The 23,402-nt window shown below is 37.6% G+C and overlaps 1 protein-coding gene across 2 annotated transcripts; it reads left to right on the top strand.

Annotated features, from left to right (window-relative positions):
* The first annotated feature begins 40 nt into the window (after nucleotides 1-40).
* Nucleotides 41-21,562, top strand: LOC311083304 (tRNA (32-2'-O)-methyltransferase regulator THADA). Of its 2 annotated transcripts, none has more exons than XM_084114744.1 (31): nucleotides 41-243; nucleotides 1,011-1,191; nucleotides 1,291-1,377; nucleotides 1,458-1,485; nucleotides 1,579-1,727; nucleotides 1,838-1,960; nucleotides 2,058-2,178; nucleotides 4,649-4,791; nucleotides 4,875-4,959; nucleotides 5,055-5,182; nucleotides 5,412-5,609; nucleotides 6,149-6,866; nucleotides 7,073-7,225; nucleotides 7,446-7,555; nucleotides 8,594-8,754; nucleotides 9,230-9,363; nucleotides 9,486-9,644; nucleotides 9,745-9,902; nucleotides 10,481-10,615; nucleotides 10,753-10,857; nucleotides 11,185-11,385; nucleotides 12,635-12,785; nucleotides 12,884-13,121; nucleotides 13,326-13,565; nucleotides 13,744-13,942; nucleotides 14,017-14,205; nucleotides 15,542-15,789; nucleotides 16,931-17,101; nucleotides 17,295-17,561; nucleotides 18,672-18,874; nucleotides 19,094-21,562. In XM_084114744.1, exons 1-31 carry the CDS (start codon nucleotides 113-115, stop codon nucleotides 19,330-19,332), a joined length of 5,553 nt encoding a protein of 1,850 aa, XP_083970870.1. In that variant the 5' UTR covers nucleotides 41-112; the 3' UTR covers nucleotides 19,333-21,562. The 2 variants fall into 2 exon arrangements, with proteins under 2 accessions (XP_083970870.1, XP_083970869.1); XM_084114743.1 differs by having other exon boundaries at nucleotides 13,741-13,942.
* Nucleotides 21,563-23,402: the final 1,840 nt, after the last annotated feature.

Genomic DNA, 23,402 nt, shown 5'->3' with positions numbered 1-23,402 from the left:
CAAGCGTGCGCTAATCATGTAGATGACCCTGTATCTCACTGTAGAATGAGATTGAGTTTACACATGGAGCTGTGCAAACCGTTTTGAGTTGACAAGTCTGACACTCGCAGCTATGACGATTATAAACCTTTCTTTGGGGCAAGCTGATGCGGTTATGAAATCTATCGTTTTAGAGGATCAAATATCATCTGATGTCAAAGACACGCTAAGGGGTTTCTTGCAAAAGCTCACAGAAAATGCCAGGTAAGGAGCTATTGTTGCAGTGATGATACATTTAATAACATTTTACTAATTAATAAGTACTGTTTCATGCTGTTTTGTTGTTATTTGATTTGATAAAGTAAATTTAATTAAATTTAATTTGGAATGAGTGGCTCTTTAAACCTGCTTTGAATTTCACTGTCATTCAAACCTGTAACTGTTAACTTAAAGCTTCAAAATATTACTTAATTTTGTGATTTTATGTACACACACACACACACACACATACATACATACACACACACACACACACACACACACACACACACACACACACACACACACACACACACACACACACACACACACGTACAGTACCAGTCTTGTCCAAGTTTGGAAGTCCATGTTTGGAAACATAACTATTTTTAATGTTTTTGAAAGAAGTCTCTTATGCTCACCAAGCCTGCATTTATTTGATCAAAAATACAGAAAAACCATCATATAAACTACCATTCAAAAGTTTTGGGTCAGTATTTTTGTTTCTCTTTCTTTAAAAAAGAAGAAGAAATGAATACTTTTATTCAGCAATGATGTATTAAATTGATAAAAAGTTTGTGTGTGATTTGAATTGATATATCGGTCAATATAATTATAAGCAACACTATTATGAAATCAGCATTAGCAAGACAAGAATGTTCTAGATGCCATTAATCACAATGCAAAAAAGAGCCCATATTTGAAGAAACGCCCATATTTTATTGTAATGCACTTGCAAAATGTATGATGAGAGATGGTATTTTTATTGGCAGGAGTACAGGCAAACGAAGCAGAGAGCGCTCCCTGGAGGAGGCTTTACAGATCCTACAGAAGATCCCAAAAGAAGCACTTCATTCCTTACAGTCTAATGCTCTTCACCAATTTGCTCAGCTACTTTTGGCCTTACAGTTAGAAGCAGTGACCATTTCATCTGCCTGCCGCAAATTAGACCAAGTAATAATTTCCACCTTCACTTTAATAGGACGTCATTTTTTTTTATTCCTGTTTGTTGGTTTCCCTTAAAACAACACTTTCGTAACTCTGTTTTTACAGATTCTGCAGGTCTTTGCTGAAATAAACTACTCCATTGTCTTTGAAGAAGTCAAACAATACCTGCAGAACTTTTTGCATCAAAAACAGGTATGAAATAATATATACATATAACAAATATTAAAGCAATTAATTTTGATATATAAACACACTTTTTTTTTTTTTTGCAGGCGTTTTCATTAAAAGATCTTCAAATAGGTAGCGTGTGCTTTAGTTCACTTCTATTTTACAGAGCTTTTTATATGTAGTCATATCTGCTGTGTTGTAATAGTTGTGTGTGTCCCATGACAGCCTGCATGTTCTTGGAGGACAGCACCATGGGACGAGCGGTTCTGAAGACAGAATGCAGCACCCTGCTTTGTAAAGTCGCTGAGCTGATTCCTGTTGTTATGTCAGATGAAGAAGCCAGAAATGGACTGTTGTGCTACCAGACTGTCAAGGTGGAAATCTAGTTCTTGTAACACCCACCTTTTTGAAGCTTTACTGCATTAATGAAACAGCAGTTGATGTGGATCTGTATACTCATAGGACCTGTTGTGTTTTGTCTCAGGTTTGTTTGCAGGTGTTTCAGCTGCTGCCAAGGCAGGTGGCCCTGTTGGTCTACAGTAAGGACAGTGTAAATATGAGTGTGAGAGATATTTTGGAGTTCTTGATGAGCATTATCTTAGGAGAGGTTTGTGTTTGTGGTCGCAACTATTGTATATTTTTTGGAAATCTAAAGTTATTTTGTCTAGCAGTCTAATTTTGTGTAATTTCATGGTGTCTCTCAGGTTTCCAGCAGAGATACGCGGTTGTTGGCAGGCACTGCGGTTGCAATGCTGCTCAGCACGCTGTCAGACAGTGAGTGTGCAGGGTCAGCTGCCCTGAGTCTGCTGCAAATCACCAACACAGGTGAACTATAGTATTTAATTGCAGTTAAAGCCATATAACCTTCTGCTAAAAGACTGTTAAATGCAAAAAAACTGGGCTCGGTAAAGTATTTTTTATCAAAAATATAGTTAAAATAGTAATTTTGTGAAATATTACTATTTTTAATGTTTTTGAAAGAAGTCTCTTTATGCTCATCAAGCCTGAACTTATTTGATCAACAATAAAGAAAAAAACAGTAGGCCTAATATTGTGAAATACTATTTTAATTTAAAAGAATGGTTTTCTATTTTAATATACTTTAAAATATAATTGATTTCTGTGATGCAAAGCTTTATTTTCATCGTTCATTACTCCAGTCTTCAGTGTCACATGATCCTTCAGAAATCAATGTTGGAAACAGTTGTGCTGCTTAATATTTTCTGGAACCTGCGATACTTTTTTCAGGATTTATTGATTAATTTATTGAGTTTTTATACTAAACCCCTGGTCAGAGCCTGACTCCACCCACTGGCAATATTTGAAAAATGCTGGAAAAGTGGGCAGACCCCAGCGGAGATAGAGGGGACGAACCGAGGGCGGAGTTGAGCGGGGGGCGTGTACCTGAGACCCGCAGTGAGCTGCTGTCAGACTCGCTAAAATGGAGTGACTGGAGTGACGCAAGTAGCTTTGCAACAGAGCTGTCATTTGAAGTCGAGGACTTTTAGGTTAATTTTGGTGTGATTTAGTGTTAATAATTAAGCGAAAAACAGAGATTTCAAGTCTCCCTCTACAAGCTCACTGTCCCAGGTAGAGAATGTCTGTTGTAGGGAGATACCCAAGGTATAGCTATGAAATATGACAAGACCAGAGTGTTAAGTCCAGTTAATTAATTTAATAAGTACTATACACAAAACCAGGGTTCATACAGATAAGGTAAATAGGTAAATAAAAATAAACAAATTAAACAAAAAGGTACAAAATAAATTGCAGCAGATGCAATGACTGTGGAAACTTTAACTATTGAAAGGTTACTATGACAAAGATATCGCATTCAAACAGATTTTCCACATCATGAATATGATTGACCTGAAGAATGAAAGCTGTATCATATACTTGGATATTTATGAACAATCACACTCATAGCCATGCAAAATGGCTCTAAAGCTTCAGCCTATCTGATGAAGATATAATTTTGTGTGAAAAGATTGCTTTATCAATAAAATTAAACACTAATTTCACATATATTGTCTTTCAATAATTTAAGTTCCATTTCATAAATCATAAATTTCAAGTCAAATTCAAGTACTTCAAGCATTTTAAGCACCTTGTACGAACCCTGAAAAAACACACAACCTCCACATACCAAATATTAAATAAATCATCCTAACAAAGTTGTAATAAACATTCTCATGTTGTAGGTAGTAAACAGGTGTGACCAGATTGGTGGTGTGGGCTGTGTAACAGCACATCCAGGCTTTGAGCCAGTAGCACTAAATGTGTTACAAGCTGTATGGCACTTACGTCCAGTCCAGTTATATGGTGAGATGGAAGAGACAGTTATAAACAGGTTAGTTCCAGGAAGAAAGGTTACATTTTATATAAATAAATATAAAAAATAAATGTATATTATAGATAACTCAGACAAGTTACCTGTGGTTGGATTGCTCTTCAGAGCTCTCACTGTGAATAAGGAGCACTCCATGCTTAAATTTTGGGAAAACGATTGAGTATCGCAGATCACCAGCTGCAGTGGATGCCTGTGATCTGCCTGCATTTTCATTATAATGCATCGCAGCAAGCTGTAGTCTGAAAGGAAAGAAATACATTAATCAATATTATAATGAAACAATCTCTAACATGACTTAAGATAACTATAATAAGTTACAAATGTGTTTTTACAGGTTACAACATTGTAGTGTATTTAGTAAGCAGCACTAAATGTGTAATCCATTATCTTGTTTACCTGCACAACATTCCTTTGAAGGAGAACGCCACATTTTTGGCTGAGAGCTTCAGAATGAGGCTGTGGAAACACTCAATTCCAGAGGTGTGGTATTCTGGACTAATTTTGTGCATGTCTTTAAGAAGACGTGGTGACAACAAAATTGCTGTGAATTTTTCACATGCTGTGCCTGTGCCTAAACAAACTGTTTCCAACATTGATGATAAATCAGCATATTAGAATGATTTCTGAAGGAGCATGAACTGAAGACTGGAGTAATGGCTGAAAAAAATTCAGCTTTGCATCAAAGCATATTAAAATAGAAAACCATTCATTTAAATTGTAATAATATTTCAAAGTATTACTGTTTTTCTTTATTTTTGATCAAATAAATTGTTGAGCATAAGAGACTTTAAAAAAGAGTAATGTTTCCAAACTTTTGATCTGTACTGTATATGTATATTAGAGCTGTCAAATCGATTAATTACATCTAACATAAAAGTATATATATATATAATTTTTTTTTTATTTTTTTTTTTTCTCAAAATATGTGAATTTTGTGCATCTCAGAACCGTGGAGATTGACATTAGGTGAGCTACAGGTGGACTGTCGTCCCAGACGTCAAGACGGAGTGGACAGACTGGCTGTATGCAGGGGGTTGTTAACTTGCTGCAGAAATGACGTTCTCGTCAGTCGCCATGGCAACCAGCGGGTACGAAATCACATACACTGCTTTTTCCAAGAATGATCCAAAGTGGAGCATATAATTACTTACTTTTTCTTTTGTTTTATCAGACTTGTCTTCTCTTGAATGGGTTGTTCCCCTTCATCTCAACACTTTGTGAAGAAAAGCTTGACTGTCATTACTATGTTTTTCAAGGTACAAGCTCTCTGTCATTCTGCAGATTGCTGGGTCTGTGCATGACCGCAGTGACAAAAGTCATTTCATTGGTTGAATGAATATGTGTTTTGTAGTGTTTTCTATCTGGCTGAAGAGGCTGAAAGAGTGTCTCAGTGAGGTTTGGGAAGTTACTGGTGCTCCTTTAGATTCAGACCTCCAACAGCATCTTACACAAATCATCTGGAGTAATGCAGAGAGCCCGGTAAGCCTTTTGTTTACTATGAAACAGAATATTCTTTGTTTTAAGGTATATGGGTCTGAACAAACCACTAACACTAAGTATTGGGTTAGATGGGCTTTTTTTTAGCACGAGCAAGAAACATTCATATTTTTTTCCAAAAAATTTCAATCTATAATAAATGATTCAATCAGCCATAAGAAACATAAAAACATCCATACAGCTGGTGTTTTCTTTATTATTTTTATTGTAGTTGGATGGTGTTGCAGAGGTGGCACGCAGTGCTTTCTGTCTCCTTATGGAGATATATGAGAAGGATTGTTCGCACTTTGGGAACACAGAGAAAATACTTTATGTGGAGTTACTGAACAGGATATCAGAACTGCCTTGGGAATCCAAAGCAAAGTATTTACTACTTACAGCGGTTTTACCATACACAGGAACTGATAAGGTAAGAAGAACTTAAACATTTTTGTTTAACCCTCTGGTGCTGTTCGATCATTTTTGACCATAAAATGTTACACTTTGTTTTATTTTTTACTTTATCAAAATTGTATGAAACTGGTGTGGTTGAATGGTTTTGGCACTTGCTATGTGTACACACAAACATGGACATGATTCAAAAATGTTAAATGCTCCTGAAAAAAATAGTCACACTTGTACTGTTCACAGTCAAAACTGACCTGGATAAATGGGAAGCCAATTTCATCTAGTGGAAACGTTTAGTACTGCGCCGAAACTAAATTTTACTGAAAGCTAATTTATAAGAAACACTCCATGAGCTAAAATATGGAACACAACATGTTTAGATTTATAGCTTTGATTTTTCACAGTTTTAGAGCAAAACATGTGTTGGAAAATATAGAGTATATTTCATATAAAATTTAAAAATAGTATTTTATGCACTTTTCATAATACTTTGCATATTAGCCTCAGTTCAGTATAAAATGTAAATAAATGTTACTGAAATGCAATTTCTCTACTTAAAAGGTTCTGGAACTGTATCCAGCCCTTCCCTCTCACATCCTAAAATGCCTCTCCAACAATCATCTTTCTCCATGTGCCTCAGAAGTCTACAAATTCCTCCTTCAGGAACAGAAACGTGAGCTTTTTATAAATGCATCCCAAGAACCCCAGCCCACCGACCAAGACATGGCCAATCAATGGGCTCGGCGATGGCAACCAGTCATCCTGGAGGCTTTGACTTCAGAATTAGCTCTACTTCAAAATAATGCCTCTTGCCATCTTCTACCATCAACACTACGCGTGTTTCCAGGTGCTTTTAACAGTCTGCTGTCAGCTCTGGATCCCACGGCTCCCGGTCACCTTCATGCATGGGCCTGTGTCATGAGCGCCCAGCGGGTCACAAGTGGACATTCCCTCTGGGGTGCAGACAGCCCCCATGCTCTCAAGACTCTCCATCTTGCCCTCTCCTCTCTGGATGACAGTGTTCGGCTTGCAGCTCTGAACCTCCTCTGCTGCAGTCCAAAGACTAAAGAAGCCCCATCACAAGTAGAGTATTCCTCTCTGAGAGAATTCATCCCGCTCAATCTCAACAGCGAATCGTCACCGTTCCGTCAGCATCTTCAGGCAGCGCTGAGGAAGTTCTTGGTGAGAATAAGAGACAGTTGCATGGCAAGCGTTAAGGGTCATACTAGTAAAAAAGGGCTCACAGAGGAAGAGGATGCGAAGCTTAAAGAAGGAGTTGGTAAGAATTTTTTTGTTTGATGTTATGTATTTTTATATTTGATTTCAACATTTATATTTGATGATGGTCTTTGACTTCATACTGTCACCTATTGGTTGTAGAAATTGTAGAAGTTCTTCACCCATGATGATTAATGATAAACCAAAGTGTCAGATACTAAGGGGGTTACTGAAATTGTGTGGATTTTTTGTGTGTTTTCCCTCAAGAGTTTGTTGACTGGCTCTCCCAGTTGTCATTGGTCTATTTGACCCCTGACAGCAGCTACCAGAGGAAGAAGACTGTTCTGCTCCTGCTGTCTGCAGTGCTGGAAACATGCACAGACACCTGGAGTCCAGACAGAAAGAAGGGACAACCACCTGGTAATAAAACAACACTTACAAAAACTTGCCGTGGTAATATCGTGTTTTTGGTAATAATATGTTTCAGGTTTTTGAAGTGCTTTTGAATACATTTTGTGGATTTCTTGATATTTTAGCTATTATTGATCACTAACTTCAAATTTATATTTTATGTTCATTCCTAAATACAATGAAATGCTATGATATGAGGGATGGATGTTTTTTTTGTTTTTTTTTTCAGCCAATATGTCTACTCTTATAAACTGGGCTAAAGTAAGGGGAAAGTGGGATTTCTTCTCAAAGTCAAACCTGCTGGTCCTGATTGGTTGTTTGGAGGATTCAACCAATGAGGTAATACAAAATGAATATACACTACCGTTCTAAAGTTGGGGGTCAGTAAGATTTTATTTTAAAGAAATTAATACTTTTATTCAGTAGGGTGCATGAAACTGATCAAAAGTGACAATAAAAACACTTTCAATGTAACAAAAATGCTTTCTATTCATCAAAGAATCCTGAAATATCACAAAAATATTAAGCAACTGTTTTCAACATTGATAATAATAAGAAATGTTTCTTGACCATCAAATGATCATATTAGAATGATTTCTGAAGGATCGTATGACACTGAAGACTAGAATAATGGCTGCTGTAAATTCAGCTTTGTCTTCACAGGAATATATGACATTTTAAAATATATTATTAAAATAAAAAAGTTATTTTTCACAATATAATTTTTTTTACAGTATTTTTTAACATAAAATGCAACCTTGGTAAACATCAAGCCTAGCGTCAGTTCTGGCAGGTCACGTTAGTCAAGCTTGCATCAGCCAACTCTCAGCTGATCCACGTCTACCTATAGGAATACGACGTCTATCACTGTATACATATATAAGCTCCTTCAGTATTACCAGCAGCTATCGTGTTTCTCAGGAGCTAATTACCCTCCTCCATCCCCAGCTCCTCCTCTCGTCAGTCAGGATTTGGCATTCTGATTCCCCTTGAATCAGAATAAATTCTCGAATTATGTTGTACTTTAAAATCTTGAATTAATGATATCTGCAATACATTCGTGTTGGTTCTGTTCTGTTTACCCTAAGGGGGGTTATTGCTGCTCTCGCTGCTCTTATCCATGCTAGGCTGCATGGATGCGCAGGGAGTTCTTGCCCTTAACAGAACCATACTGCCAATCTAAACTGTAGGCTAATTGTCAATCGTATTTGACGATAGTGGTCCTGACTGAAATGAGAGACTTCATAAAAGAAAAAACTTCCCCAAATCTTAACAACCCCAAACTTTTCGAATGGTAGTCTTTGCACACTTGAAACCCTTGCCCCAGTTGTTCTGTAATATGATGTAGTTGCCTGACATGTTGTCCCTGTACTGTAGATCCGAGAGCTGTCTGCAGAGCTACTTCTCCGATTTTTCCCCCCATCTCTCCCTGATGATGTCACAGCTGTGCTGTTTAGCCAGGCCGAACGGCTGCTCCAGAGCCCGCGGGTCCAGGAGGCCCAGATGGGGGCACTGATGATCAAACTGCTACTGCAGAAGTGAGCAGACATATCTTATCTCTGGATCTGATTATGAGAACATACACAGATACTGCCATTCAAAAGTTTGGTGCCTTCAATTTTTTTTCTCTTATGCTCACCAACCTGCATTTATTTGATCAAAAATACAGTAAAAACACTCATATTATGAAATATTATTACTATTTCAAATAACTATTTTCTATTTTAATAGATTTTAAAATGTAATTTATTCCTGTGATGGCAAAGCTGAATTTCCAGCATCATTACTCCGGGCTTCGGTTGCACATGATCCTTCAGAAATCATTCTGATATACTGATTTGTTGCTCAAGAAACATTTCTTATTATTATCACAGTTGAAAATAGTTGTGCTTCTTAATATTTGTATTGTTTATTACTCTTAATTATATTTTATTATTGGGTCAATCTTGAGCAAAATTTTCTTAAATTTGAATATTTATTATATTTGTGTGTGTGTGCATTTCTGTATCATAGGGTGGATAGAACATTTGAACAGGGGGAGAAACAGTCAGTTAAACTGATCACGTTCCTTCTGACCAAACTGCAGCACCATTACCTCACTGCCAGGAATGACATGTTGCTTGCAGCTCGCACAACACCTATTCACGGTAGAAGCGAATAAAACCAGCTGAACTTAGATCTGATCACCACTAAGCAGAAGTTTCATTACTAATATATCTAAAATATATGGTAAAATAAGAATAATCCACAGTGTATTTTATCTCTTCAGGCATTATAAGCGCTCTGCAGAGGGGCTTGCTGGAGGTGCCAGGGGTCCTAGTGGAGTCAATAACACACAGCATTGCAGGAGACATTGTTTCTTTACTAGAAAAGCTCACTCTACTGCTGCTCGGTGTGCTGTATGGAGACCAAGACACTGAGGAGAAAGGTTTGCTGAAACTCTAGATGTGATCTATCAAGTTATTATGAAACAATATCCCTGAAGAGATTTTATCATCAGAGGACACTTTCTTTTTTTTTTGTCACAGATGTACTTCCATCGTTCTGTGACATGGGGAATGCAATCAGTTCTCTAATTGGTCAGGGTGGGGTTGAGGGGGCGGGACTTGATGAGGATGGAGAGGAGAATGTGTTGCTCTCTGAGGAACATAGTCTGGTGCTGACCTGCTGCTGGGTCTCCTTGAAGGTAAAGCTGCTCGATCATCTACAAGAATAACAGAACATCAGCCTTTATTTTATTTCATATTATTTTATTAAAGATAGACCAAAAGGAAGAAAAGTATTGTGTCCCTTCTTATTAATGTAAGTAAACATTAATTTTATGTTATATTATTTCATTTTATTGTAGGTAGACAGGAAGCAAAAGTAGCCATGAAATATACATATTTTATTTTATGTTATTTTATTAGAGATAGACCTAAATTACGCAAAAGTTAAAGTATTGCGTGTCAGGGTTATTATAATAACTAAAACTAAAACATAAAAAATTACTTGCATGTTACTTGAATAAAATTAATGTTAACTGAAATTAAAATAAAATATATTTAAAAATAAATAAAATAAACTTAAACTTAATAAAATTCGTAGAAATAGAAAATGAATAAAAACTATATAATTTCTCAGTGATGCTAAAATAACACAGTTGCATGTACTGCGTATTTATTTAAGTAACCATTACATTTTTAATTTTTTGAGCTGTGGCTTACAAAGATTATTATTATGTGTAACTAAGATATAATGTGTGATCCTCTACTTTCCTGGTAGGAAATTGGTATTTTTCTGGGCTCCCTGGTGGAGATGATCCTGTCACTCCACTGTAAAGAACTGGCATTGACTGTGGAGGAACTCAGAATGGCTTCCAAAGTGTTTAAAAACATCATTCTGAAATGTAGACACTGGGTAAGCACAATTCATGCACAAATAAGTCAGATTTGCTCTTTTCACGCTGATGTCCAAACCACCTTTTTTCTCCACTTTGTTTCACAGTAATGTCATGTCTGTTTGTGATCATGTCTTTTTCTCTCATCTTCCATCAGGGGGCAGTAGAGGGCTGCTGTATTGGCTTCACTAAATTCTGCAGGGCTCTCCTATGCAGCTCTGATCCAGAGATCAAGGAGATCCCTTCCCTCATATTACACCAGGTAGAAGAGAGTGAGGGCTTCATTCTCAACTAGGGATTTATGAGATTCTGAAATGTTAATACCATAATAAATATCAAACTACAACACTTTAGTCTGCTTTTACATGTGAAAATTAGCAATTCATTTATTATCCAGTGGTATATATTGATTTGTTAATTATATAAATCATTATAAGACTATTATATTGCATACTTGTTTATTTAAGTAGCCATGTATTTATTCAAGTAATCATGAAATATTTTATTTGACTTGATTTTACTTTATCAGAGGTAGACCAAAAGGACACAAAAGTCAAAGAAACAAAAGTCTCTTTCTCTCTCCCTCTAGGGCCTTTCTGTTCTCCAGTCGCCCCGTAGTACGTCAGTGACACGGCGTGCTGCCGGTTTACCCATGCTGATTTTGGGTGTCTTGGCTGCTGAGGACTCTAGCAAATCTCGCCCCCTATTGGCCCACACCATTAACACCCTTCTGAACACAGCCAAAGCACCTGTGCCCGAGGACTGGGACCAAACCCTCGACTTACCACAGGTACAGTCAGTGATCTACCCATTAAATACACTACAGTTCAAAAGTTTGGCGATGCTAAGATCAAAAGCCTCTTATGCTCACCAAGGCTGCATTTATTTGATCAAAAATATATTGAAAATTACAATTTAAAGGAACTGTTTTCTATATTCATATATTTTAAAATGTAATCTATTCCTGTGATGTCAAAGATGAATTTTCAGCTGCCATTACCAGGGCTCAGTACTAAGGATTTTTTCTACTGGACCAAAATTTACTTGCCTTGACAAAATTTTCACTGGCCTCACCACAAATAATAAATGAATAAATTAAAATACTTATTGTTTTCATTGTGTTTGACCCAGGCAACCTTAATAAATAAGGTTATGACACCAAATTTCAGATACCTGTGAAATTTCACAATTCTTGATTCCAATTTTGATACCACAACAAAAACTACTAGCCTAACTAATCTATCAAATATTCAAATATTATTAAAGACAAGTAAACAGTCGGTAATAAAATAAGAACAAATAATATAGCAATAGCACAAATAACTACAAGAAAACAAACATACAAATTAAATAAACAGTGCTTTTCAGGATTTTCAGGCTGGTCTAACGGTAGTTTTCAGGTACAGAGCCTGAATAAAGTAATCAAATGTAAAATAACACTGCAGAATAAATATACATTAATTCTTATTGAAGTTACAAAAGTTATTCAGTCAAGAGCAGTGAGTGATATATATATATTTTTTTCCTTTGTTGTTTGATTAACGTTAGAAACACAGACAGAAGCAGGTTTATTAGGCTGCTGCCACTTTAAGACACAATGCCCGGATCGGATACAGTGTTGCACATTTATTTCTTAACTGTTTATGTTCACTTAAGACATAACTGCAAGACGTGTATTTTGACATAATTTTGTATGAATTTGTCCATTCAAGTGCAAGAAAACATGAAAGAGAACTCCAATCAGTATTCGTGCGTTGTCTGAGATACGGCTTTCTGGGCGTGTGCTTTGTGTGGGCGCACACACAACTTCTCACAAAGTGCACACGAGTACCGAATTGAGTTCTTGCGCTCGAATATTGTCGAGCCATGTAACAATATAAAAAAATATTTACTGTCACTTTTTGATCAATTTAATGTATCTTTCCTTTATAAAAGTACAATTTCGTGATACCAAACTTTTAAATGGTAGTGTATATCTAAAAGTATTCTGGATCAAACATGTTAAAGAAAAAAGTGTCCTTAATATGCTTCTCTCACAGGTGTGTGCCGTTCACACCCTTCAAGCGCTGGTGAAGGGCTCCAGTCTGGGTGTAGCTGTTCTACAGTACACCCCTGTGGTGGCCATTCTGTCGCTCACACTCCTCAGCTCGCCATGCTGGGCCATGAGGAACGCAGCCTTGCAGCTCTACAGTACGAGCCAATCACACTCACTTTTGTTCTTATTTCAATCATTGTGAAGTTGTCACATGTCGATCTTTGACCTCATCTTCACTTTTGACTTGTCATAGGTTCTCTCTGCACCAGAATGTTAGGTCAACAGCCAGCCGGTGGAGAGGGCTCCACTCATTCCGGCATGTCTTCTCCTTCCTTCTTTAACCTCTACCCAGCCCTCCAGCCCTTCCTCCAGGGGGCGCTGGAAAGTGCAGCTAAAGACTTGCATGATTCCACCCTTCTCCTACATCCTTCCCTCTACCCTGTGCTCACTCTGCTTGCCAAACTACAGCCTGGTGCTGAAGAACAGACACGGTACGAAGGTGCACAGTCATGCAAACAATCCGTACACCCAAATACATTATATTATATTATATTATATTAAAGATTTGTATGTGATGTATTATATTTCCCAAAATCTTTCTATTCAAATCTGGCAAATGCCTTTTCCTCTGAATAATCATTCATATCCACTCCTTGTTTTTCTAATTTTGCTCGGTGTCTTTGTGTTTTCCTCAGGGCTTTGTCAGAATTTCTGCCTCCGCTGTTCCTCCTAGCTGCCAGCCCAGTCTATGGTGTACGAGTGATGTCATCAAGAGCCCTAGTTGCTATGGTTCCGCTAAGTGAATATCTGGCGACTGTCCTGCAGTTGGTTGAAAAGCTGCCGGAATCACAAGACGTTGTGTGCTGTCACAACAGAGTGCATGGTCAACTCCTACAGATAGAAGCCGTACTGACCAGGGCACTGAAAACAAACACGTAAGAGTAAAGGAGTGTATCTGATGAAGGAAACGCCACCATAAGCTTAATATTTTGACACTTTTTGTCATTAGTTTATTTGTCTCACTGAATGCACAACAATCTTAACATAAATATTAAAAGCAGTAGTCATAATCAGTGATTATTCAATTTTAATCTGAGTCTTTTTGTTTAGCAGTCGGTCATCTCTCAGTGAGGTAGTGACAAGGTTTGAGTCCAGACTGTGGTTGGCATCTTCGAGGCAACGGTGCCCGCTGGTGCGGCTGGCATATGTGGATATAGTGAGTCTGATGAGAGGCCACTGCTCTGGTGCTTTCCTCACTCAGCTGTCCTCTCAACTACTGCAGGAGATCCACAGGACTCCAAACATCCTAGAGGTGCTCCTTCATGTCCTGTTCGACACAGCAAGTGAAATGTAGTGTTGATTGTGAATGTAACGTGTTGTCTTTAGGTTGGCTCTGCTACATTCCACCAAAGTGCAGTGAGTTTCCTGTGTGGGGATCCTGAGTGGGCGTGTCAGGTGTGGCAGAGTCTGGCCAATGGAAACTCAGTAGTAAGGCTCTCATTGGTCAAGTGTGCTATAGAGGGGCGTGGCTGGAGAGGAACAGACCTACAGCAGGTTATTGAGAGAGCACTGCAGGTTAGTGTTATAGCACTGCACTTTTACTACTGCACTGCCTCTCTATATGGTCAATTGATTTTGATGTTATTATTGTAGAATGACACTTTAATGCAAAGATACAAAACACAGATAAAATATATAGCCGTTTTATCAAGTGAGAATTAATTGCATTTACACTACCGTTCAAAAGTTTGAGGTCTGTCCGATTAACTTTGTAAGGACCCTTTAAACTGATTAAAGTGACAATTAAGACATACTAAAGATTCCCATTTCAAATCAATTCAGTTATTTTGAACTTTCTATTCATGAAAGTTCCTGAAAAAATCTGTCACGGTTTTATAATATTTTAATATTGCATCAAATAATATTTTGCAATATTGCTGTTTTAACTGTATTTTTGATCAAATAATGCAGCCTTGGTGAGTATTAGAGACTTTTAAAAAATCTTACTGAACCCAAGCAGTGGTGTGTCAGTATTTGCTTTTTTACAAAAAGAGGCTTATAATACAGTATATTCTTCTTGAGCCACTGGCCTAAAGTCCACAGAAATCCATTTTAAAATTAAGTTAGGACTTAGGGCCTGTTCACTCAGGATGCATTCTTGTCTTCCATCTGCTCTGTTTTTTTGTTGGTCAGCAAAACAGTCCAGCGACCAAAGACATCTATCTAGTTTATTTGTACATAAAATTAGGTAGATGGACCTCTTTGGCCACCGCATCATGTCTTGCTGCCAATGTGCGCTATTTAAAATGTCAAATAAAAAATCTTTCAACTTTTATAAATGCATCTCAAAATCCCTGCAATTTGTTCAATTTATTTGAGCTCTGTCTGACTGTTTATGAAAGTCATTTTTTGTTGCATTGTCTGTAGTACCGTACAGGTCAGCTGTATTTATTAATTAATTTATATTATTTATATATGTTTTATTTTCCCTGAAACTACTGCTAAAGTGTTACTTTCTATCATTGGCTTGTAGCCAGTCCCAAATGTCAGCCAGATACAACTGAAGGAAATTAAAACAATCAAGAGCTGTTTAAAACACTGCCCTTAAATCAGGCTGTAGATCTTATTAGACTGTTCATTTTCTTGTGTGAAGGGGGCGTATAAGTCATTGTATTCAGTAATCTTTAAAAACAGACTGGGTTTGGACTTGGCCAGGATTTCCGCCCAGCCCTCATATGAGGTCAATGGAGCTGTCACGAGATGAAATATACCACAATCTTTTAACGCCTTATAAATCCCTTCATACGAAAGAAAAGAAAATATCATGATTGCAAGAATAATATATAGGTGTGTGTTTTTTTTATAATGTCAGGAAAGGGTGCACTTGTATAACATTATCCATCACCTGCAGGCCAACCTGAAGAAGGCGCTGTTGGACCAGAACGTGGAGTATAGGGGAGCATTCTTGACCGCGTTTGTTGAGGTTATGGCCCCAGAGGAAGAAAGTTTTGCCCTGCCCCTTCCCTGTCCTCCAAAGCTTGAGGAGAAATGGCTGCAGGAGTGTGTGGAGGTTCTGTTTACTGATCTGGAGTCAGATAGAGGAGGACCTGTGCTGATCTCCACAGCTCTATGTGCAGTCAGCCTGCTCCTCTCCCAGAGGTACACTCACATGTCATGCATTAATATGTTTAACTTGATGTTATTAGATATTCTTGATGTGTTTTCCTTTCAGTTTTTCTAGTCAGTCAACATTGCATCAAAATTGATCCAATTTACTTGTCTAATGAACATTTCTGGTCTTACTGTGCATGATTCATCATGTTATTATAAAGAAACAAATGTTTATCTTCACAATCTTTCATCAAAATGTAATATCTCGCTTCTCTGAAACTACTTTCTTGTTTGCCAGGGGAAATAATGTTGACTAATAGAAACATTGCTATTTAAACATTACCTAAGAGTCGGCTAAAATAATGTAATCTTAAGTCCTGTTAATAGTTAACATGCTAATTTAAGGGTTTTAATAAATGTTACAGCAATAATAGCCAATAACAATATTTAATAGGTTGAAAAAGAAGCCATTTATATACACTACCATTCAAAAGTTTGAGGTCAGTAATATTTTTCAATGTTTTTGAGTTGCTTATTTCCTCCAAGACTGCATTTATTTAATTACAAATACAGTACAAACTAATATTATTACAATTTTGTTTTCTATTTTAATATATTTTAAAACATAATTTATTTCTGTGCTGATAAATGATCCATGATATCACATGATCATTCTAGTGTGCTGATTTGGTCCTCAAGAAACATTTCTTATTATTATCACAGTTGAAAACAACTTCATATTTTCTGTGGAAACTTTGATTAAAAAAAAATCAGGATTTTTTGATGAATAGAAAGTTCAGAGGAACAGCATTTAAAAAAAAATATATAAATCTTTTGTAACAATATTAAAGTCTTTACTGTCACTTTTGATCATTTTAATGGATACTTGCTGAATAAAAGTATTAATTTCTGTTGAAAGAAATCTTACTGACTCAAACTTTTGAACGGTAGTGTATGTTGTGATGCTTCATGAACTTCAAAAGTGGGTGCTGACATTGTTTCAGAAGGGATATAGACACATTTCTAAATTGTGTGTTCCATTTTATGTCGACGTGCTGTTGTTTCTGAGAAAGCCATAAGGGACTGTACAGATGGCTCATGGATTTCCTGGAGCTCACAATCTTTACTTCGTTTGCCTGCCCTTCACATACACACTCTCTCTCTCCTTCTCCCTCTCATTCTCTCTCAGTGTGGACTTGTCTTTGCTCCTGCGCTGGTGTAAGTTATTAGAGAAGCACAGATGTCCTGAAGCTCCTGAGGCCCTCAGAATATCCTGTGCTCAGGCCCTGTGTCTGTGTGGCGTCTCCGTGGTGAACAGGAGCCTGGCGGACAGCCTTATCCTCACAGAGCTCAGTACCAGGTATAATAAAGAGGTGTGCTTTTATAACTAGATAGCAAGTAAGATTGACATAGATTAGCAGATTCATTGCAACTCAGGATTGTGCATCTGGTTGCTGCTAAGCTTCATTTAACACTCAAAACAGTCCAGGCTTTTGGATTTAGATATGTTTGCTGTTTATTATCTGAAATTTTCATCCCGCTGTATTTTGAAGCTTGATCAGCACAGGTGTCTACCTGCTTCAGGATGAGAGTCCACAGGTAAGAGCAAAGGCAGCCGTCTTCGCCTCTCTGCTCTTCTGTTCTCGACGGCCTGAAGCTCCCCGGAGATGCTTCTACATGCAGGTGAACCAGGCTCTGCGCTCACTGCTGGATCTGCTCTTGGAGAAATTCTGGGATGCAAGTGGTGCTCTGGAGGCCTTAGTGTGCCACTTACCCGACTGTGATCTGAATGTTTTGCTGAAGGAGGCCAAAGAGACACAGTATGTCAATCCACATACAGAAATGATCATTATTTAGACCAGTCATTATTGCTATTTGTGCATATTATTTTATGTTTACTGTTGTCATTGTTTTATTTCTTGTTTTCAGACCACATTCAGTTTGAGAGTTTTTATTAAATATACACTACCACCTTTTGACAGAAATCAATACTTTTATTCAGCAAGGATGCATGGACTTGATCAAAAGTGACAGTAAAGACTTTTTCATTGCTATAAGTTAACATTTCTATTTTTAATAAATTATTTTGAATGATGATATTGGTTTATGAATGGAACAAAGTATGCGGTTCCCACTGAAATATAAAGCAGCACAACTGTTTTTAATATTGATAATAAGAAATGTTTCTTGAGCACCAAATCACCATATTAGAATGATTTCATTCATGAAGAATCATGTGACACTGAAATGCAGCCTTGTTGAGAAAGGGTGGAACGGTTCATGAAAAAAAAAATCCGAACCGTTCAATTCACTTGTTACGCTTTGAGACAAGTGTGTATTGTCCATCATTGCCAACAGTTGAAAAGCCTGTTGAAATGAACAACATCTCCCCTCTTGCTGTATCAGAATCTCACAGATTTAATTTATGATTGTCAGTGTCACAATAATGTGTCTATTCCTAAAATCAAGCTGCCTCATTCTTTCAGTTTTTTTTTTATTTATTACAAATAGCTTACTGTTAATGGTAGATTATAAGGCTATATATTTTATGCGAATATGGTATTTCTAAAGTGTTAAAAAGGAAAAAAAACATTAACAACGTATACCGAATCTAACCGAAAACCATGACCACAGAGCCGTGATACAAACCGAACAGGGGATTTTGTGAACCGTTCCACACCTATTGTTGAGCCTAAGGTGCTTCTTTCAACAAAAACAAAAATAAACTTACAACTTCTTTCAACATTAAAAAGTCTTACTGACCCCATACTTTTGAACTGTAGTATGGCTTTCAAAAATCTTATATAGGTTTTAATCTTTATATCTTTTATTATACTTTGCCTAGCTTTCACAAAGGAAATGCATAGAAACTTCCTGATTTCCTCTGTCATTATTTTTTCCTCATTATTTTTGTGTTTTCTGTTGGTCAGATGCCGCAGTCTGTATGAGCGCGATGAAGCAAATGTGTATGCAGAGCCATCTGTGATCTCAGAGTGCCTGTTGCCGTACCTATTGCATCTAGTTAAACATTACCCAGAATCCTCCACTCTCGCCAAGAACCTTGAGCACTGGGCCCGAAACACTGCAGTCATTGTCAAGGAGAATCTCACAATTTGTATGAAACTTCAATTAGGTATGTAAGATTTACCAGATCTCCATAATGATTGTTTATTTTCCTTGTTCTTCCATTAATTATCAATAATTAACTTCCTGATGCGCTTTTATAATTGAATCCAAAACCGTGTAATTACAATTGATATGATCTGTTATATTTATTTATGGTTTGTATGTAGTCGTTGTTGTGCGTTTACGCATGTTAATTATGTCATTATGTCTCTCATTTGCTCTCTAGGGAATTTCCTGAATCCTGATTGGCTGAGTTTGCTAATAGATCCCCGTTTCCATGGCGCTCTTTATGGCCTGTTCAGTAGGGCGATTGTACTACTCCAGCTGCTCAAGAAGTGTGATTCCATACGACCCCTACTTGACCCTTTGAGTTTATCTACCGACCTGCAGGATATTCAGAGACGGTTTGTCCTAAATGGAGTCTTCCTTCCTCAGGTCTTCATTGATGCACTAAGGACAGATTAATCCAGTGCCTTCAGAGATCAGGGTTGCATTATTGCAGTTACAGGCTTAATTAAGCACAAAAAACTGAGTAATCATTATTGATCCGGAAAAGCTGGCTCTTCATCGCCATGTTGAGTGCCAGCTATTCAAAAGAATAAGTCCTTTGTTGTGCAATACAAGAGAGACAATAAAGAAAACCTTTGCTTGTCTACTTTACCAGCCAAAATGAAACACCAACTCCAGATAATTCTCGATGACAGTAGCTCTGTAAGTGTAGCACATCTAAATCTGAAACGGCTGAAAGAAGCCATTGTTTCTGGATGGCTGGTGATTTCTGAAATAGAGCACACTGCTAGCGGGGACAGACAGCAGCGTCACAAAGAATCAGCGAGCATGTGTTTGTCTCTGTGAATGTGGATGCATGTTCATGTGCATGTGTTTGACTGCACCCACATAACACCTTGAGGATGGTGTATATATACATATATTAAGGCAAATCTCTCTTTTGAACCATTCCTTATCAGCTGTGTTTATATGCCTGTATATTGATGCGTTTTATATATTTAATAAATAAAGATTTAATTATTTTTTAGTTAAGTCACCTTTATTTATAAAGCGGGCAGTGTTGCCAAGTCTGCGGTTTTCCCGCGGAATTGGGCTACTTTTACTCTGTTGCCGCGGGTTGTTTGTCAAGTCCGCGGGTTGAAGCGATACCAATAGCACAATATTTACTCCCCGAAATGCGGGAACCCCGTCAAAAAACGTGGCTTTTACCCCCTGGAACGCGATTGGGATAGTTTTGAGTAGCAATTGGGTGCGTTTTGTTGTTAAAACCTGGCAACCCTGCTCACTGGTTTTATGTGAAGTGCAGTCAGAGATGGTCTTATTATTGGGAGATTCGAGGGTCTGTGGCTCTTCTATTGGAGAAAGCATAACTGCTAACTTCGATCATGTGCCTTGATAACCAAACACAGCCTTGATGTCACTGAATTTCGTTCAGAGTTGTGCGATAGTCACTGTTTGCGGTTACCATAGAAATGAATGAGAAGTGTCGTAAACTGAATCATACCTGTTGCACAATTGTCAGTGACTTTCCTTATAAGATAGCATTTTTTTTCTTTGGTTTAAACTCTAAAAAATAGATAAATCCAAATTGAATGTTGAAGATTAGCCAATTGGGCTGTCGATCCATTAAATGATAAGCCGTTTTCCCACAAAAGCAAGCAGTTGTATTGAAGCCTCTTCTTCATTGAAATCCATTAAAAAAAAAAAAAAAAAAACCGCCTCTGATCTCCTTCTCTGCGTATCACAGGATTTGCAGACGTTATGCTTTTTTGCGAACCTTGCAGGCTTCCCTTCCAAGTCGCTTTGGAGTGGTGGCGCATGGTTGGCTGTGATAACACTTTACAAAAGCCCAAACTGGTTTAAGCTGCCTCATACCAACCTCAGAGCATCTTCTGATACACAAACAGCAGCCGCAATTAAGCCTCGTTTGGGCTACGTTCACACTGTCAGTCCAAATCCGATTATTTGTATCTGATTGGAATCTGATCTAAAATTATTGACGTCCACATTGTGTATCGCAACTATTCAGATCCAATTTGTCCATGCCGCTCTTTCATTTTCCTAAATATCTTCATCGGTTTCTACGCCAATGATGCTGCGTTGGTAGGCATATAACAACAACCGCAACATGGAGGGGTTTGCAATACAGATGTTGTCTTATTTACAACATGACAATGTGTAGCCGCCGCGCTACTTCTGCGTCTTATGAGGCAGCGGCAGAACCAGAGGCTGGTATGCGTGGCTTTATTCCGTGCTGTCGTCTCCACCGGTTTCGAAACATGTCTCCGTTATATTGTAATTTTCTGTTCGTCCGGCACTTTGCAACAACATAACCTTGTTTCTGCAGAGACTTTCAGCATATTTCCTATAACAACGTCTGACGTTCACATTTTACGTAGAGTGAGAGCCACATAATCCACGCTAAATTCAATCAGAGCAGTCAGACTGAAACCGATTTAAAAAGACTTCAAACCACATGTGAATGTAGCTCGAAACCGATTTTTTTTTTCGTTCACACTTGCTGAAATCTGAACCTAGCCTTAAGACTGTCAGTCCAGATCCGATTTTTGTGCATATCCGATCATATTTAGCTAATGTGAATGGCAAAATAAATCACATGAAATTAGATTTTATTTCTTTAAATGTGTTTTGTGCTGCATTTCAGTAAATCGGTTTCTGTCTGACCGCTCTAATTGGATTGCGCGTGGTTTGTCACTTTCTCACGCCACGGAAAACGGAAAAATGAAAGTCGCTGCAGAAACAGGGTTGTGTTATTGAAAAGTGCCGGTCGAGCAGAAAATTCCAATATAATAGAAACCTGAAGACTGGAAACAAGGGAATAAATGCGCATACCAGCCTCCTACATGTTTGCTGCTGCCTCAGAAGAAATAGCAGTCCAGTCAAAAAGACAACATGTGTTTTTCAAATCCCTCCATGTTGCTGTTGTTGTTATTGGGGTATACCTACCAACGCAACGTTATTCCCATAGAAACTAATGCAGATGTTCCGAAAAACAAGAGAGTGCCACCGGAGACAAAAATCCGATCTGGACAGTCAATAATTTAGATCAGATTCCAATCGGATGCACAAATAATTGGATTTGGAGCTGCACTCGTTCACTTTTTTCCTGCGGAACCTATTCCTTTTCCTACCTTAATCCTTTCTTTTATGTCCAATACATATTTTATCGTTTTATCCCACTGTTTTTGTTTTACATCTTTCTTTCTCACTCTGTACCCCCTTTCTCATCTTCATCTTCTCTTTGCGTAAGCCACTTCTACTCAGGTTTCCACTGCAGGGGTAAATGCATCAAACAGTGATGTAATGGTTTTTGCAGCAACAGTAGAGTTGCCCTACCATATTAGCTGGGGAATAGTGCCTGCTTTATGCCACATTAGAGGCTCGTCTCCCAGGTTAAGTGTCCATTTTCTGCCCTCAGCATAGGGCTAGTTGATGATTCATGTCTGGAATATGTACTCAGTTGCTGTGCAACACGCCTGCGTGTCACAGAACAGTGTTAGGACGCAGCTGGGTATCCCGGTAGCCATCGGGGGAGCAGATGGTCTGATTTTACAGCGAACGCTGAAGAGATTTGCACTCCTCTATGAATGCTTTTATTATATTATGACGTATTGATTATTTTAGAGTCTAGAGGAAATTGAGGTGGATTTCTTGGAGGGGGCCATTTCAAAATGTATAAAAACTGAAAAAACATGCAAGAGCAATCTTGTGTGAAGTCTTTGTTTTATTATTTAAGAAAATATCAATTTTATAATAATTTCAGAAGTATTTAAAACATTATGAGAAATTTGTTTTAGGATGTTTTTTTTTTTTTTACTTGACCAGCCATTTTAAAAAAAAGAGCTCATAATTTGTTTTTTTTATCAATTCAATCTATTTTAAAAGACAGTTGTTTAATGTGAGATGCCTGTGGGTGCAAATGAAATATAGGGAAGTCTTTTCTCAGGACTCAACAGAGGGATCTGTTTGTCTGGGCTTTTTCCACTCATTATCTCCCTTCTTCGCCATACAAACCCTCATTTCACTTCCTGTTTGCCTTACATGGAGCACCAATATTGAACGAAGAAATGACGCTGGTTTAGTCATTTATTTTAGTCACAGCAGTTTGATTTTAATGAATCTTTGGACAGAACATGAGTAGTGCTGAATGAATAATGTTTGAATAATGAATCATGTTTGTCCCTAATTCTATTTTGGAGTAAACAGGATATTTTTTATCATGTTTATTCACTGTACTGTGTATGACTATGCATGTGTGCTGCATTCTGAAAGCTTTCAAAATGTTTTTTTCTTTTTTTCTTAATAACATTTTTAAAACAAACCAGTCAAACAGGACTTCATAACAGGTAGGATTCCCAAATCAATCATGAGTAAGGGTTGGGCGTTAAAAATGGCAAAGACATAATCAACAAACTTTAAAACAGAAACAGTGTAGTTATTGAATATCCGATCTTTCTTACACACTCATGACTCATCTGCTTGGGAGCACAACTCCCGCCCCCCCA

The sequence above is a fragment of the Abramis brama genome, assembly GCF_963993115.1.
Source record: "Abramis brama genome assembly, chromosome: 5".
NCBI classification, from domain to species: Eukaryota; Metazoa; Chordata; class Actinopteri; order Cypriniformes; family Leuciscidae; genus Abramis; species Abramis brama.
Note: the sequence above shows the minus strand (reverse complement) of the source record. Positions and strands in the feature narration are given on the sequence as shown.